This window comes from Styela clava, chromosome 5, assembly GCF_964204865.1.
Source record: "Styela clava chromosome 5, kaStyClav1.hap1.2, whole genome shotgun sequence".
NCBI classification, from domain to species: Eukaryota; Metazoa; Chordata; class Ascidiacea; order Stolidobranchia; family Styelidae; genus Styela; species Styela clava.
This window is the reverse complement of record NC_135254.1, coordinates 7440575-7457708: the sequence shown is the minus strand read 5'-3', so window position 1 is coordinate 7457708 and position 17134 is coordinate 7440575. Positions and strand designations below refer to the sequence as shown.

General features: G+C 33.2%; 1 protein-coding gene across 1 annotated transcript in view; it reads right to left on the bottom strand.

The window, feature by feature from the left end:
• Positions 1–15481, bottom strand: part of LOC120344416 (pre-B-cell leukemia transcription factor 1-like) — a 51523-nt gene extending 36042 nt beyond the window's left edge. Inside the window, exons 1-5 of the mRNA XM_078112363.1 lie at positions 15413–15481; positions 14966–15040; positions 13463–13638; positions 12373–12446; positions 1529–1608 (exon numbers count right to left, since the gene is read on the bottom strand). Coding sequence (XP_077968489.1) covers positions 1529–1608; positions 12373–12446; positions 13463–13638; positions 14966–14992 — 357 coding nt within the window. The 5' untranslated portion in view covers positions 14993–15040; positions 15413–15481. The remainder of the gene's footprint in view (positions 1–1528; positions 1609–12372; positions 12447–13462; positions 13639–14965; positions 15041–15412) is intronic.
• Positions 15482–17134: the final 1653 nt, after the last annotated feature.

The following is a 17134-nucleotide window of genomic DNA, read 5'->3' as shown; positions in this document are numbered from 1 at the left end:
TAATTAATTAATACCTCGCTAATTATACGACATAATTCATACAAAATCAATAGCCTTCTGGTCCGAGATATGATGAATGTACATGCAAAGTATGCGCAACAGGATGTTGCATAAACTGGTACACAACCTGAGTTCAGGTTGTGCGCCATCTTGGTGCGCATACTTCAGGAGGTCCGAATACTTTTATACTTATGTTGAAAGAGAGGTGAGCTAAAAAGATGTGATGATATAGGCAAACCCTCAAGTACAGTCCCTTGATTATCTATCCAGACAAGGTAACCCATTGGTTACTAATCCAGCAAGTTTAATTCGCTCCAATGCAGAGATTTGACAAAGATATCCACAGTTTGTCCCACAGTCACAACAAAAAATACTTATGCTGAAAGAGAGGTAAGTAAAGCCTACAGCAGGGGGCGGCAACCAACGGCCCGCGATCAATCTGACCCGCGATGCTTCACTGAATTATAGTAACAAAACAGCTGTTGTGACGATTATATTTTTCACGATGAAAAATTCGTTGTGAGACGCATGCAGACTCAATTATATTATAATCTGACACGTATAAAATACACAATTACTCGCTCAATGAGCCTATAATTAGATTATAATTGGACGAATGGCAACAAAACGCAGAAAAGTTGATGCTAGGTACAAAGGGTTCAATGGCGCCGAAAATGCAATGCAATGAGGCAATAAATCTATATTCTATTCGAGAAATCTATCCCTGCTTCATATCTATTATAAAAAGTATCATCCGTTCGGTTTTCAACTTTCTAAAAATATGTGCGGCCCACCAATGACTTGCAACCCTTATTTTGGCCCACGAGCGACAAAAGGTTGCCGACCCCTGGCCTACAGGATGAATTGATAGAAGGGCAAACCTTCAAGTTCATTCCATTGACCTAGATCTGGGGTGGGCAACCTTTAATACAGAAGGGTCATTTACAAATAACTGGGTGAAACCGCAGGACGCACCTTTATTTAACATAGGCTTTCTTCCAGTAGTAACACACATAAACATGTTGATTATTGATCTTATGATATGCGTTGTTTTCTTCGCACAAGATCAGGTATAAGCTTTGGGATTGGAATTACTTGCATGCACCAAATTGACACTTCTCTGCAGGCCGCACAACTTTTCATTGTGGGCCGCATTTGGCCAGCGGGCCGCAGGTTGCACAGTGCACACCCGTGATCTAGATGCACACCAATAGAACTAGTAAGCAATTCCAATTTGATCTAACAATACTCCTATGTAATCCAAGCGAGAGTCTGTCATACTCCATATGAACACCACACAGCATACCTTTGTGAACTTCACTAAATTATGCTGAGCTCAGCAAAATAAATTTGTGCATCCCCTTAATTACCTATGTGCACCAGTGGGCCAATCCAATTTATTCTAACAACTCATATGTGATCCAAGTGAAAAAGTCTATCACACTGCATACCTCTGCGAACTTCATTAAATTATGCTGAGCTCAGCAAAAAAACTGTTGCAAAATAAGGTTAAAATGATGACACAAACCTCAGATTCCAACATTCTGTCCAATCTGAGTTGTTGTGGGTCTGGTGGTTCATCTTCTGGGGGTGACCTCATGCTAAGAACTAAAAAGTAAGAAGGGTTAGAGTCCATGGAAGAGCAAGGTTTTCGGACCAGGAGCCATAACATAAGTGTGACGTAAAAGTTACATTTTATGAACAATATTTACAATAACAATATATCAGTTCTTAATATATCTTAACCAGGTTTGTTGTTTTTCAATTAGTAATTTTCCAAGTATTTTTACTTCACTTAATACATCTGTGAGGGTGAAAAATATATGATATCGATAAATTCCCTTTCATCATCGTCCCGTTTCACCAGTTCTTCAGAATTTCGTTGATATTGATAAGACTGAATTTACTAAACAATTCACGAAAGAAACACCTAAACAATTCTATTTATACTGGGTTGTTTTAATGCACAAAAAGTGTGATAATTCATAAGATACCATATCATCACATAAAACCACCTAAAATTGGTCCAAAAAAGGTGAATTTATAAAAATTCGAAGTCGTCCCTACAAATCGTAACATCGTACGCACCTTCCACAGCAAATACGGTAGTTGCTTTAGTGGGATCAGAGTTATGAATGCATAAGCCACCACTATGAGTTGTCATTTTTTTTAAACTCTGCTTTTATGCTAGGATACACAGTAAAATGTGCAACAAGCCAAAAACTCGGGGATACCGGTAAGTCTTTTTCATATAAGAGTGAGTACATGTGACTGTAACCTACCTTTGGTCAAATTATCAAAATAAAGGTGGATAAGTATATTAACAAGCAACATGTCAGTTGAGATGAACATTTCTTGCATTTCTGGCCTTGTCAAGCATGATTGCTGTCATTCTGGTATTATAATCCAACCATACAACACAAGTTGTCAGATTAAGCTTATTGGCAAAGGAAGTAATTCGCTGTACAGGAAACAAGGCCTGCTGTAGGTATTGTTGTCTTTGTGAATGACAAAATACTATTGAAGCCTTCGTAGTTACTACAATCAGGAGATGTCAAGAATAATTCAAAATATCTCATTTTATTTCAAATAAATTACCGGTATAATAAACACTTCATAATTAAAACTTTTGAATTTGGAATTTATTTAGAATAAATAATCATTTTGAAATTGCTGTATAATCAAAATGGATCCAATCTAATATTATATGAGAGATATTCATTACCTATAATTTAAAAAATATAGACGACCAATCAAATCATTTGGGTTCTTTTGCAAATCCAAATTAAACTCATTAGATATACAATGACTTCTATGTTTTCGCTGTTGAACACGATTTAAAATATATGCGATACTTTATCAAAAATATTCGTTCAGAATACATTTGGGATTAGGGAATATTTAGTTTAGTCAATATCTAGTCATCTCCGTGTAAATTGATGTAATAATGTTAATGGCAAAGAGAAAACTGTTCCAACTTAAATGAAGTTTTAAGTTCTTGTTTACAATTTCATTTAAATTTTTGTCTTTAAAAATGTAATGCACCGATGTGGTCGCATATCATGTTGATACCCAAAAAATTGATTAAAATTCTTGGTAATGCATTATTCCAAAACAAAAGAATCAATATACAATTGTTACATCATGTCTATGTCATAATAAAGATGAACTACCTTGAAGACATCATAATACCTCATTCATCAAAATGAGACGTCAAAATGCATGTCCAATTGATTTCAGATAAATTTAATCGCTAGAAAAACAGATTAAATCTTAAAAACAAATAGACAAATTCGGCCAGTGATAAGCAATATATAATACATACCAAAATGATTTTTATTATATGCAGATTTTCTTTGACCAAATAAGACTTTTTTTAATAGTCACAATGTACAGTTTATCCTAAAAATCATGCCCAGTGCCCTTAAAATTCTTTGTTATTCGATTGGATTCTGATAAAATTTAAATTAATAAACAAGAATTGACAGGTAGCAGCTGGCTTGTATTCAAGTGTTCCCCCTTTTAAAAAAATTAAATGAAATAATAATTCAAATGGAACATAACTATAAAGAAGATGTTTTACAAAGTTCAACCCAACAAAATCTAAAATAAGTTGTTTAAAAGGCATTCTGGATTAGGCTATATTTTATCTTTTGGTTTAAGTACGACTAGAGTTATAAACGTATAAGTCAGAATTTCTAGTGCGATGTTATGCGCATATAAGCCGATCCCTAAGTTTGGCAAATATTTTTTTGGTTCTGAACTCGGGACATTGCTTTGAGAAATTCTTTAAAAAAGCGCCTCTGAAAATTGATTTATGGGAGCGTATCTACCACAAAATAACCCTGATAATAATGTTCGGCAATCTGTCACTGTCAGGAAATACTTCATCACAAAAATATGCTCAAACCTGTCTGGAACTTTACTTTAAGAAGTGAAAAGCATGGAAGCGTGAAACCGAAACTAATCAACCATAGAATGGAGTACAGAAACTGAATTATGATTCACCTACGATATTTAAAAATTTAGTAATAGGTAACATTCTACTTTTAACAAATACATTTTCTTGATGCACACTAACACAAATACAAATGTTGTATTTCTCTAACACTGGTCAGACTCCTTTACACCGCCTATTTTAATTGCCATGCTGTATTTATTATTTTATTTTAAATTTGCCAAATGAGGTAAAAACAAGAACAAGGGGTTGCTCAATATTATCGTACATTACAAATTTCAAATAGGTATGTAAAGACTTATTTTAATAAAGAAGCATGTAAATGGAGACAATATTTGGCTCTTAATCGCATATAATTACTTTAAGAATATTTTTTGTCTGTTATTTTTGATTGAACAACATTACACTTCATTCTTAAGATTTGCTTATTTATGTGGCATTTCTGCTGCATGATTCGATTGTTTCATGAAGTGCTGTGTGTTTTAAAAAGCCGAAATAAATTGTATTGTATACCGGTGTTGTGAAATTTTAATAAAGAGTTGAATATTTTGGTGTATTGAGAAAATATAATTTCAGTTATCTAAAGTTTCAAAAAATTTTATTTTGGTATACTTCGACGCACCATGTTGAATTGTTTTGTTCAAGCCAAATTTTTGTACATTTGTAGTTCTTAGTCAGAGATCACAAAATGAGAGAAATCAGCCAAAAACAAGCTTCTCAATCTGGAGGCGCACAACTTATTTTAGGGGTTGCAAAGAGTACACCAATTTCACAAAAAGTACGATAGCCTATCTATTGTACATTTTCAGACTTTCGATTCGAAACACAATTATTGAAACAGGTGCAAAACATAAACCTCACGATTTCTAGAAAATACATAGAATCAGAGAAGGAGAGCGCTTCCACACCAATGCAGAGTTAACCGGTGTCGCTGAAACTTTTTAAATATAGGGAGGGGTTGTGAGCTCAAACTTTAGGAAGTTCGAAGATAATCAAAGGTTATGTAATTTACAAAATATGTGCAGTCCAAATCATAATTTTAAATTTAGCGAATATGTTTCTTCATTAAATAAAACACAAAAGCAATGATTTAACAGCAATTAAGCTACGTAAGATATCAGTAATTAATCAGAGTGTCTGCATGAATGAACTCGCACGTTTTCTTTGCCAATGACCAAAACAGAACGTGTGGCTGACGGTTATATTTGTGTATCGATACATCCTGGAGTCAAACAGAAGGTCGAATGAATTATTTTTAAACTGCCAAACATGGTCAGAGTGAAGACAGGCTAAGATATGTCAAATGTATAGTTTTATCTTGTCCTCTGAAATAGAAGTTTTACCTTGCACAAAGTGGTTTTGGTGAGATTACAGTTATTATTTTATACAATGCAAAATAATTATGATACTGGTAATTGAAAACATGGTCACAGCTGAACAAGTCAAAAAACTTTAGTTTGAGTAATATAAAAGATTTGTAGAGCAGAACTCCAACCTCTGAAGTTTTAATAATCTTACATGAGGATATAATAGATTAGTCCTCCATTTGTTGAATCTGAATGACTGGTAAATATAAAATTTTAAGCTTAAAAATTCTGACATATTTTGTGGCTGATGGGAAAATTATAAACTTTTGTCCACAAAACACATCTTCTCTGTTTTTATTAATAAGAGGGTAAAAATGAAAGAAAAGGTAAAAGTTTTTGAAAAAGACTTCAAAATATGACAATTTGATTGATGACCTACATTACCTTTTGTGATTAATTGCAAATGATGAAAATTCAGAAACCTAAGGTGTTACATTTGTTTGTTTTACATTTCGAAGTATGAAAGCTTTTAAATGAAATCCATAGAAAATGGAATTTGAATTTTTCAGAAACAAAATCTTTTTATTTTTATTTTTTAAATTAAATGCAATGACAAGACTATCAAATTTTTGACCAAAAATCAACATTATTTCTGGCAAAACTTGTCCAGTCAACGATTGGCACATCAAATTGATGTCCAAACCATAGGAATGCCAAACTCAATACCGGATGCATTGATAAAACCTCTACTAATACGTTAAATGCCAATCTAAATTAAAAATTACACAATGACAAACTATGACGTAGCAAATGATATGGCAGAAATTAAAATAAAATCTTATCTAATAGTCCCCGTATATCAAGACAAATGAAGAATATTCAAGTTCCTAATTACGGTAATCACAGAGATTTTATTCAAAATAGGAATAAGACAGCTGTGATTCTCAAGCATTAAGTTGTGATGCCAAAAATTTGAAACATTTAAAAAAGGCCTATTTTATACATTCAGTGAATTAAATTTGCCCTTATCATGAAGTAAATAAATCTATATCGAACATTCAAAATCGAAATTAAGCGCAAGGTAAAATGCCTAGCATACAAAACTGTTGTAATATGGACACCTCTGATAATTGCATCTCAATATTAGGACTGGTTTCGTAGGAGCAATTCTAATTAAATTCTAGATTCAGTGATGTGTGAACTGTCGGGATCAACACCCACTATATATTTCCAAATTGTTCTGACCAATTACACCCTACTGATTTTCAACCAAGCATGAAGAAAATTCACATTTGAAAAAACAAGAATAAACGTAATATTTTGAATTGTACACTCGAAGTATTAGGAAAAAAATTTCACCATAATACAAATGAAGGGGATTTATTAAGTTGATCTAGGGCTTACAGTTATTAAATTGGTGAAGATCAACTACAATTTCTGATCTCCCAATGTGTTTTTTGATAAACATGAGCAAATTAGATTCAAGATTTAATAAAAGTGTTATTTTAGAAAGTACTTGGTACAGTATATTATATTGTTTTGGCCAACACCAATGTATTAGACTTTCGAATTTGAAACATTTAAATTTGGTATGAATTGTTGATTTGAAATCCAAATTCCTTGAGACATGGTGTTCCTGACCTAGCAGGACAATGATTATCACATTCCACATAATAGTTATAACAAATAATTAAATGATGACCCTAAAAACATAGAAAGGTTTGTATGAGATCGTAAACTAGTTTTATTGCTGATAATTAAATAACAACTCCTTGATAAAATTATAGTCAGAGACAATAAACGAAGAGCCAGGTCCAATAGAAAATTAATTACACCTGTATAAATAGTTCAGTATTATGCATTTTAATTGATTGACTTTTGACTCAACCACATAAAGAAGTAGCACCGACTTATTAATAGTTAATAGTCTTTTGCGAATCCTCGTCAATTACGAAACATTGCGTGTCTTTTTTATTTTAATTTATTATTATTTGATTACAATGTTTCAAGCATGACAAAATGAAAAATCTGAAATACCTATTAATATAATTCAAGTATGGTTCTTTTTAACTTCATTACTTAGCATGAGTGTTGAAATAAGGACAATTTCAAATACTAGATTCATGATACTAGAAACTTCCATAGAAAGAAAATATTGAACCATTGTACTCATCTGGGTGGTACGGCGCCGTCCTTCCCCCTCCCCCGAGATAAATATCAAAATTTCATAGTAATCGAAATTAAAAAAAATATTCGGATCCACACAAGGATACTCAATAAGAACAAGATGATAGCAAATGCACTACATTGACTTGGATCAGGGGTGGAAAATTACTTTTCTGAGTGATACAGTTACACATAATAGACTTGGTTACTGGGATGGATGTTCAAAACAAATATAAAAATTTATGAATAAAAAACTGTTTATTTACAAAAGCTAGTTCAACAGCTATGCTAACGTTTATATAATAAAAAGAAGCACAATGTAACAATAGGGGTCATTATGACATTATTTTTAATCAATATTTCCAATGAAAATTCATATCCATAAAAACTATAGTCATAATTTCAGAGGACACAAGTGGGCCGAATGAAACACTTCGGTGGGCCGGATCCGGCCCGCGGGCCTTAATTTGCCCACCCCTGGCTTGGATGAGTTTTTATGACACCTAATCAATTTCAGTTGAAAATATTGTACATGTTTTGATCTATTTATTCATTTTTCTCCAGATTATATTATAAAATGTTTTATAGAAAATTGAAAAAAAGTATCAGGGCTATGGACTATTGCTATAGTATTTCTAACAAATGGAAGGTTTCTAAGTGTCAACACTTAAGCAGTAAAATTGGATACTTCCGTAGTGTGTGTACCAGGTTTGGGTATGCAATAATTTTATTCCGATTTTATTTATTTTAGTTCTATTACGAGTTCGGTGACTGTTCGTATAAGCCAAGTGAATACCCCCCACATGAATAAATTAGTTACCTCCATATTGGTACACATTTTTCTGGAGGCTGTAAAACCCACCCAGTAATTATTATGTGAGATTACTCATACCAAAAGGTAATAAATCAGATACTTTTTCTCCTAGACAAGATTCACTTCAATACCACTCAAAAACAATGTTCCCATACAAAATAGAAATTAATGTTTGCAAAATAATAACAATCTTTGCAGAACAAAATATCATATTTGATACAATTATTTACGTAAATTGGAATATAAAGCAATATATGAATACTTTTGAAATGTATTTAAAAGTTATAAATAATTTAGAATATCAAAGTGAACACTGTTTTTTCAAGTTATGCTTTACCTCTGTGTGACCCCACTTCTGTGGAATCTATTGGAGCAAGACAGAGAAAAGTAAATATAATCCATTATCTTAACCCTCTAACTCTTTCTAAGATATATTGTATTATTAATGAGGCAAAAGTGTAGCACAGGGTTAATAAGTACATTAGTGAAAGTCTCAATTTTGAAATCTCTTCTCTGGAGGTAAAAATCAATACATTGAGCCATATGGGACACAATAGCAATTGTTGTTATTCACAAAAAATTGATTTTCAAGATCGCTACTTGTAAGACAGCGGTTTTTAAACTTGTGATAGTTATTGTAGCCATTTAAAATAAATAATTTTTTGTTGAAGTAGAATTTTGATATTTTTGTTTTCAAAATCTTGTTTTACGTCTGGTATTATCAAAGAAATCGAATGTACACTGGCTTTTTGCTGCTTCATTGCCCCTTTAATCATGAATGCTTTATTTCAATATACAGGGTGTCCATAAAAAAGTCCTTTTACAATTTCAATCTTGTTATGGAGTAAGTTCTCAATATATCTTGACCAGGTTTGTTGTTATTAATCAGTATTTTTACTTCATTCAATACATCTGTGAGGGCCAAAACAAAGCATATGGTATCAAGAAATTCCTACGCAATTTAAAAAATTTTAAGACTTTATGGACACCCCATATTTCTATGATTTTTTGAAAAGACAAATCAAAACAGCGAAAAGACAAATCAAGCATCTCACATTGTTAAATAATGTCATAAATATTTATCTATATGGACTATTTATTCTTGAATTATACTACGTCTACAAATAATATTTTCTAATATTTAATATTGAAAGCGACCAAGGTCTGCTTCCTTCCTTTAACTTTGAACTTGAATTCAACGAAGATCGAACAGATATTCTTGTATATTCATACAGATTAAACTTGATGATATAGAAATAATGAAAAAATCATATAGAATAAAAATATCATATGGTACTATTAGAGTAAGCTTATTTTTAGTCTAACAGCCAAATGCCAATCACCTACAAGGGAACAAGGTAATTCCAAGTGAAAATATTCCAAATTAGGCGCTCCGGAAATGTGTGTACCAATATGGAGGTAACTAATTTTGTTCGCCTACTTTACATCGCGTTGTGTAAAGGGACGAAAACCTATGGGCAGAGGTATATCAACCTGGCTAACACAGACAGTCCCTGAACTCGTAATAGAACTGAAATAAGGGTATTCGTAATAACATTATGACCTAGCTCTGACCTGGTACACACACTACGGCCCTACCCCAAATTATTCCTGAAATTAGGAACTGATCAGACCTATCAAAAATTTAATTTGTTCGGTATTAGATATATATCCGATATTAGATATAACCTTTTGATCAGAAGAGTAAATGTTTCATATCATTTCAGTCTCTGATCCGTTTATTGAAATTAAAGTCCAATAGATTATGCATTTGAATCCTATCTAATACACAGTCTGAAGTGGAGATTAAAATTAGTGTTCCCCTACGAATTATGCAAGATCATTAACACCAGCTTATAAAAAGAGTTATAAATATTATACAATCCAATAAAACAAATTGCAAAAAATGTTATGAGTAAAATTGCAACAAAATACAAACTGATAAAAACTCAATGGGAACACAGATTAAGTCACTTCGACAAGAAGAAGAGAGATTATGATCAAGACAATTGGCATTATCTGATCATAAAGCACATTGTTTTACATTTAATTTGAGGATGACAGAAGCAAGAACATCAGATTATATCAATGAATGACACTATCATGAAATTTTACCTCCAAATCGTGAGGTGTGCCACTATAATCTTGGCATGCCATCCATTTTAACAACATAGGAGTGGCATAGGCTGTCGAAATTGTGGTTTTTAAGATATTGAAAGTCTCCTAACCTTGTCAAAATCATAGGAAATACAAGGTCAAATTTCAGTGCTATGTTACATTATAGGGTATACTAACAATATTGGTATAGTTGGTAATGTGCATATGAAATGTTCGATACAGATCTAGTGTAATCAGTGTGGCCAGTGTGATTTCAATATTTTTAATATATAGTTGAAATACATGGTGTCCATAAAGTCCTATTACAATTTCAATTTTGTTATAAAGTCAGACTTTATGGACACCCTATATATCTTTTCAAATAACATTAATCTTTCCCCTATTTTTCATCCCTATTTTTAACACATCACTCTTTTAATCATGTCCTAATCTAATCTAATATACATATGGAAACATAGATAATTATTATTTATATTCAATATTTTAAATTTGTGGTATCAAGAATAATTTGGACTAGTTTCAATTTAAAATTGTCAGATTGAGCAGTTGAAGTCTTACAATATAAATAAAAGACCTTCATTCCATTTCTTAATTTCTTAAAACTGTGGTTAATAAATAATCACTGATTATTGCATCCCCTCCCAAAAAAAATAAAAAAAATGTAAAGCCGATTTCAAATATTGTTTAACATTTCTGGATGAACTTGATGAATTTTCTCAAAAACGATTAAATGAATTTAATCCACTGTTAATCTTCTGCTTTGATCAATTACAATTATAACACAGTTCAATTGCATGATTCACAAGTTCAAACACATTCTCTGCCGGATTAAATCAGACTTTTGTAAAGTTAATACTTCGTTAAGCCAACTTCAAAGCAAGGATGATCGAAATGTGAAATTCTATAGCATAAAAGGAATTAAGGAATATCATCTTAAATTATTCACTTGGTTTTGGTATGATTCAGTTGGAAAATTCGAATAAATTTTGATTTTATTTTAAAAAGCGTTAGATAATTTTTGAATATTAGTGACTTGAAAATTACAATCAAAAGAAATATATTATATTTTATAAAATGATTACGGCCCCAACAAAGCGAATGCGATCGGCCGTGCCCCAGCGCCCTCACGGGGCTCCAGGTCCGAAAAGACTCGTCAACGGCGGACACGGACTACTCCTATAAAGATATATGAAAGTGGATTCCAATGATACAATTCATCCAAATACAATCTGCCATTACATTTTGTGTGGAGCCTATTTCAAACAGAATAAAACATCTCATAAACCAGTGGTTCCCAAATCAAGGCCTGTAACGATTTAATATGGCCCGCCGAACTTAAGTGAAATAGTTAGACACTTTATGTTTTTTCTTTTTGCCTCCAAGATACCACAAAATTGTTACATGATCATCATTATATTATTGTAACAATTCAAATATATCGATATGTTATTTATATGTACCGGTACGGGTATGGGCCCCTTGCGGGCACTTTCTCTCTTGGCCCGCATCCTTCCGCTTATAATTTTGGCCCCCGGTCAATCAAGTTTGGGGACCACTGCCATAAGAACATCCCATAATCCAGCTATTCTCAGACATTAACATGATCTTGTTAAAACATCACTGTAATCATGCTACATACAGAAATAAGAGACAAAAATTGACGAACATTATTATTAAGGTGCTCCTGAAGTATGCGAACCAAGATGGCGGACATCGAAACGTAGCATGGGTAACAGGTTAAAGTTAGGCCATAATTTTATTCCAATTTTCCCTATTTTAGTCCTACTATGAGTTCGAAGACTAGCCAAGTGCCTCTTGTAGTATTTGTACCTAAAATTATGGCCTAACCCTAACCTAGTACACATATTACATTCCGATGTCCACCATCTTGGTTCGCATACTTCAGGAGCCCCATTATTAATGTATCTCAGACAATTTGCAACTAAAGCAACTTTAGTAAGCAACTAAATTTCCCTGTCAAACATCTGACAATCTGTACTTCATCTTACCTGATTTTTCTTTTATTTCACAAAGGACTTGAAACAGAGCTCCTTTCATTCTATGAACATTCAATGCATGTTTCCTGAAAACATGAATAATATGCATTAATAAGTTAATTTATAGCAAATAGAAATAAGAGAACCACGCAGCATATGAAAAACTTGAAAATTTTGGCTGTGAATGGGAGCATATCCACGGCCCAGGAAGCAAATAAAAAATATCCTGAAAACTTTTAACATATTATATTCAAATATTCGATTCATTGGTGAGCTATCAATACTAAGTTTATTCTTATAGTTTAAATCCCAGCCTTGAGCACAACTTGTAAAACAGTCAAACATGGGTATTGATCTGACATTGGCAAAGTAAGTTTGGTAATTCAATCTGGCCCGCCTGATGCAGCCACAAATAAACTAAAACCAAATTTTGATGTTTTATCCAAAAAATAACATAACCCAAGTAATTTGTTGAGATTACGATTAAATTTGATTTTGGCATGAGGCTTATTGTAACACTGCAAATATTGTAACACTGCAAATATCGTTCATAAAATGTAACGTTTCATGTCACACTTACATGGCCCGCTAGTCTAGGTGGGCAAAATTGTTTAGCCCCTGGTGCAAAAATCTTGCTCCTCTGGTATAGATAGACAACATAATGTACCATATAGGCAGACATGTTTGGTGCAAACATCCTAAGACACCTAATTTACCACCACCTTACATAGTTTGAGATTTCCCGCTACAGATTTAAAGGTGTAAATAAAGTGAAAACGAGAATATCGGTCGGAGACCGAAGACTTATAGATCTTAGATCGGTAATTAGTTAATAACTCGCTAATTATACGACATAATTAACCCAAAATCTATAGGCTTCTGGTCCGAGGTAAGATGCATGCACATGCAAAATTTGGAGCAGATTCAACCACGCGTTCGTGAGATATCGCGTTCATCTAACAGACAAACAGACAAATACCTATCAACATACTTACCGATCTTAAGATCGATAAGTAACAATTAGAAATTTATTCAACATATTTTCAGACATCTTGTAAAAGTTTCATCAGCACAAGAGTGAAAATAAAATTTCCAAAATAACCTGGCTTGAGCTTCGTCCAAACTTTGGTCAGTAATCGTCATAATCTGTTGCAAAACATCACTGATGTCTTGTTTTCTACCGAGAGGTAGAATATTTGATTGTGAATCTACATCGTTGCCTTGTTGTCCTCGTGGATTGTAATCTCCACCTCCGTGCATTTGCCCTTGCAAAAATGCCTGGGAACGCAAAATAATAATGTTAGTAATGCAAAATTCACCCTGCTGATTCTGTAGGGTTATTTTTGTCCAAAGACATATATTGTGTTTAACGTTTTCACCAATTTTGCAGCCAAATCAAACTGGCAGGGGATATGTATTAGAATTTCAAGTGTAGTATCTAGTGTCATAACAATTTCACAGTCTCAAAAAGAATTGCCAAAGTACCTCGCAGTTTTTGCAAAAAGTGCGCTGATAGTGAACACTGTAGCCCAATGCTTTTCAACATTGTTTCCACGAAGCGCTTATTGGGGTTCTGTGGGATTTGGTAGCTCGGCGACAGATTCTCTTTCAGTGGACTGTGTCAATTTCCCTATACCTATATGTGTGAAGCAGTAATTTCTACTCTAGTAACTATTATGAATTAAAATATGAGTCGCTTGAATAGTGGATATGTGCATAAGGATTGCACTGAGCAACATGAAGCCACGATTTCAATGAAACACAGAAATATTCGACTTTCATAAATTTATAAGTGTTTTTGAACAATCGTGGTTCCTTGATGAGACCAATATCATAATTACAGTAGGGCACAGTTTCCTGATTCAAAAATGTCCCCACATTTGGTGCAATAAAACAAACACTTTATTTGTCTCGGAAACCAAGGCATCTGGACCAAAATAGCATTTTTTTTCATAACTCTCCAAGCTACACTGCTGTTATCGAAGCCAAAAGTAGGGGTTTGCATTCACTGTTATAATTGATGTCTTTCAATGTGGGGTCTTCCAATTCTCAAAGAACTGTGCCATACTGTATTAGATAAATATAAATTAAGTGCCACATGCTTTTTGGGGCAAAAATAATGCACTTAATGCAGAAGTTCTACTAGACTATAAATCTAGAATCCAAGTTTAAGGGTAATTCGAAATTTTCAGATTACATAAGGACAACCAACAGCATAGACTCTTAGAGTAAGCAATTGAAAGTGAAATCTTGAAAACTAGACAATATCATTTGAGATTATGCCGGTACAGATATAGATAGATAAGATAAGTTTATTTCGACTCCATAATCAGCAAAAAGGCATAAAACGGTTGATAAAAACAAATAAATAAAAACTGATTATGAAATCAGCAGAGTAAACAAAACCTTGGATAAGGTTTAAAACGTACAGAATACTGGAATATAAGATGGAAGGTACGGGTATTGCCAAAAAGAAGTGGTACGTGTTCATTCACCTAAAACTATTGAATCAAACCATTCACACTCACACACATGTAACTAGTATTAGAATATTAATCAAAATGAGAATTTGCAAAGTCATTTTTCAACTGATTGAGCAACTCACCTGGCTGCCGTAATTCCCTTCATCCATTTGTAGCCACAGAATTTCCTTCAATTTAATTTTGCTAGATCCAAAATCCTGAAAATTACTTATTATGTCAAAATGAAAAGAACGAACTAAATCTGTAGTCTAAATACAAAAATAACCTCCAGTCTGCCACTAGAATATAGTTCATTACATACCAAAAAAATCCAATATGGATATCTACCTGACCTACATAAGTCTGTAAGTAGGCTACGGTATTACTTTATAGATTACGGTACCACTTTATACAAAAAAAAATAATGAGAAAAGCGTTTTTTTCACACAAATGCACAACTACATAAAAATGAAACGACCCATAGGTCCCTGTTCGTGTTAATAAACTAAATTAGATCCTCAGTTTTGGTATTACAGAACCTCCAAAATAAGTAAATATGCCAAAATAAACAAAAGTAAATATCATCCTACCCGAAAAGCAACAAAAGTTTGAAGCAGCAAAGCGCAACTTCGACCGACTTGCGCGTGAAAAAAACACTTCGAGTGCCCACTTGTGGTCAAACTAGAATTTACTCTTATTTTATATCAACCCCGTGCAACTAACTTGTCCCATTATGGCGTCATATGGACGCCATTTTCGATCATTCGGCTCGAGTAGTGTAACGCAAACAAGCCTAATTTTAGTAGTTTTAAAAGGCTATTGGGGCAGATTTAAATCAGTAGTTATATTCCGAGGGCGCAGAAATCCGATAGGATGTCGGGGCATTTACATTAAAAACCCACGACGCTCGGTAACAAACATAATATAGACGCAACGCACGGTTAGTAAAGTAAAGTTTATTTCGGTTTTTCGTAACACTAAAACAAATATATAGGCAATGCAAGTCAACACACACTCATATAGCCTACGGAAAATCGGGAAAGTAGGCAAAATCTTAAACTATTCAAGACCTGCTGATGCTAGGGCTACCAACCGTCCCGGGAATGGCAGGGACAGTCCCGGATTTGACGTCTGGCGTCCGGAATTTACTGACAACCGAAGCGTCCCGATGGCGTGACAAGACCTCCGTGATGATGTTTCCATTAGGATAGTAGACAAACACAGTTTCACACTACAACAGGCCTAAATGACTAAAACTAACTAAATTTTTCGACAGTGAAGGCGACGTCAAATGGGACTGTAGCTAAATATTGATGTCAATGTTACATTAGAAATTCGCCCCTTTTTAGACACTCCAGGCTCCAGCTGCATAACTGAGTTGTAAACGTTCTTACCAATGGCAGTACAATGAGAGAGAGAGATTTCAATATTTTGTCAACCAAAAAATACAGTCATCAATAAAATAGCCATAGCCACAATTTTGAGAAAAACGCAAAAAACAATTTGGAATTTTTTCATTCTTGAATATCTATTCTAGTCTATCTATTCGAAGTGATCAATATTAAGTTTAACCCTGAGAGATGACTAATGGCAAAACTTGAACTATTTAGATAATATTTTTACAATAAATTTGTGAACAAAATGAGGGGATGTGATGGAAAATTATACCTGACTGATACCTGAATTCAATGGGGTTCGGACGATAATAATCAGAAAAAAAAAAAAATTGGCTATAAACACAAAGTGGATCAGGGACAAAAAAATTAATGTGATGAGGATGTGTCTGAGCGTGAATAACAAATAAAATAAAGTGCAACCCAGTGGACATACACATTACACAGAAACACATTGGATAGGGCAAGAGGAATTCTATTCATAGGTTTGTCATGATCTGAAAATGTTTAAAAATTGCATGAACTTTATACATATGTTTGGGATTTTTGCAACCTTGCACTCCAAGAATGTTAATACTTATAATGTACTTATCAATAAGTTTTAGCAGGTCGGGTTTTGAAAATGTTTCTGACTCACACAAGAGGATCAATCAATAGAAAAATTCAATAATTCACATCTTGGGAATCGTGTCTACAAATCAAAGCGAGCAATGATTATCATAGGAATAGTGAACATTTTTATTTAAATCTTTGGTGTTACAGTATGATTCATGAAACCATTACAAACAAACTAATAGTCTAGAATTTGGAAATAATTTGATTAACCAATAAAAAGAAATGATACTTCATATCAACTATCAAAGACATGAGAAAAAGACCATTCAATTGATCAAGAATAGCATGTAAATACCTTAATAT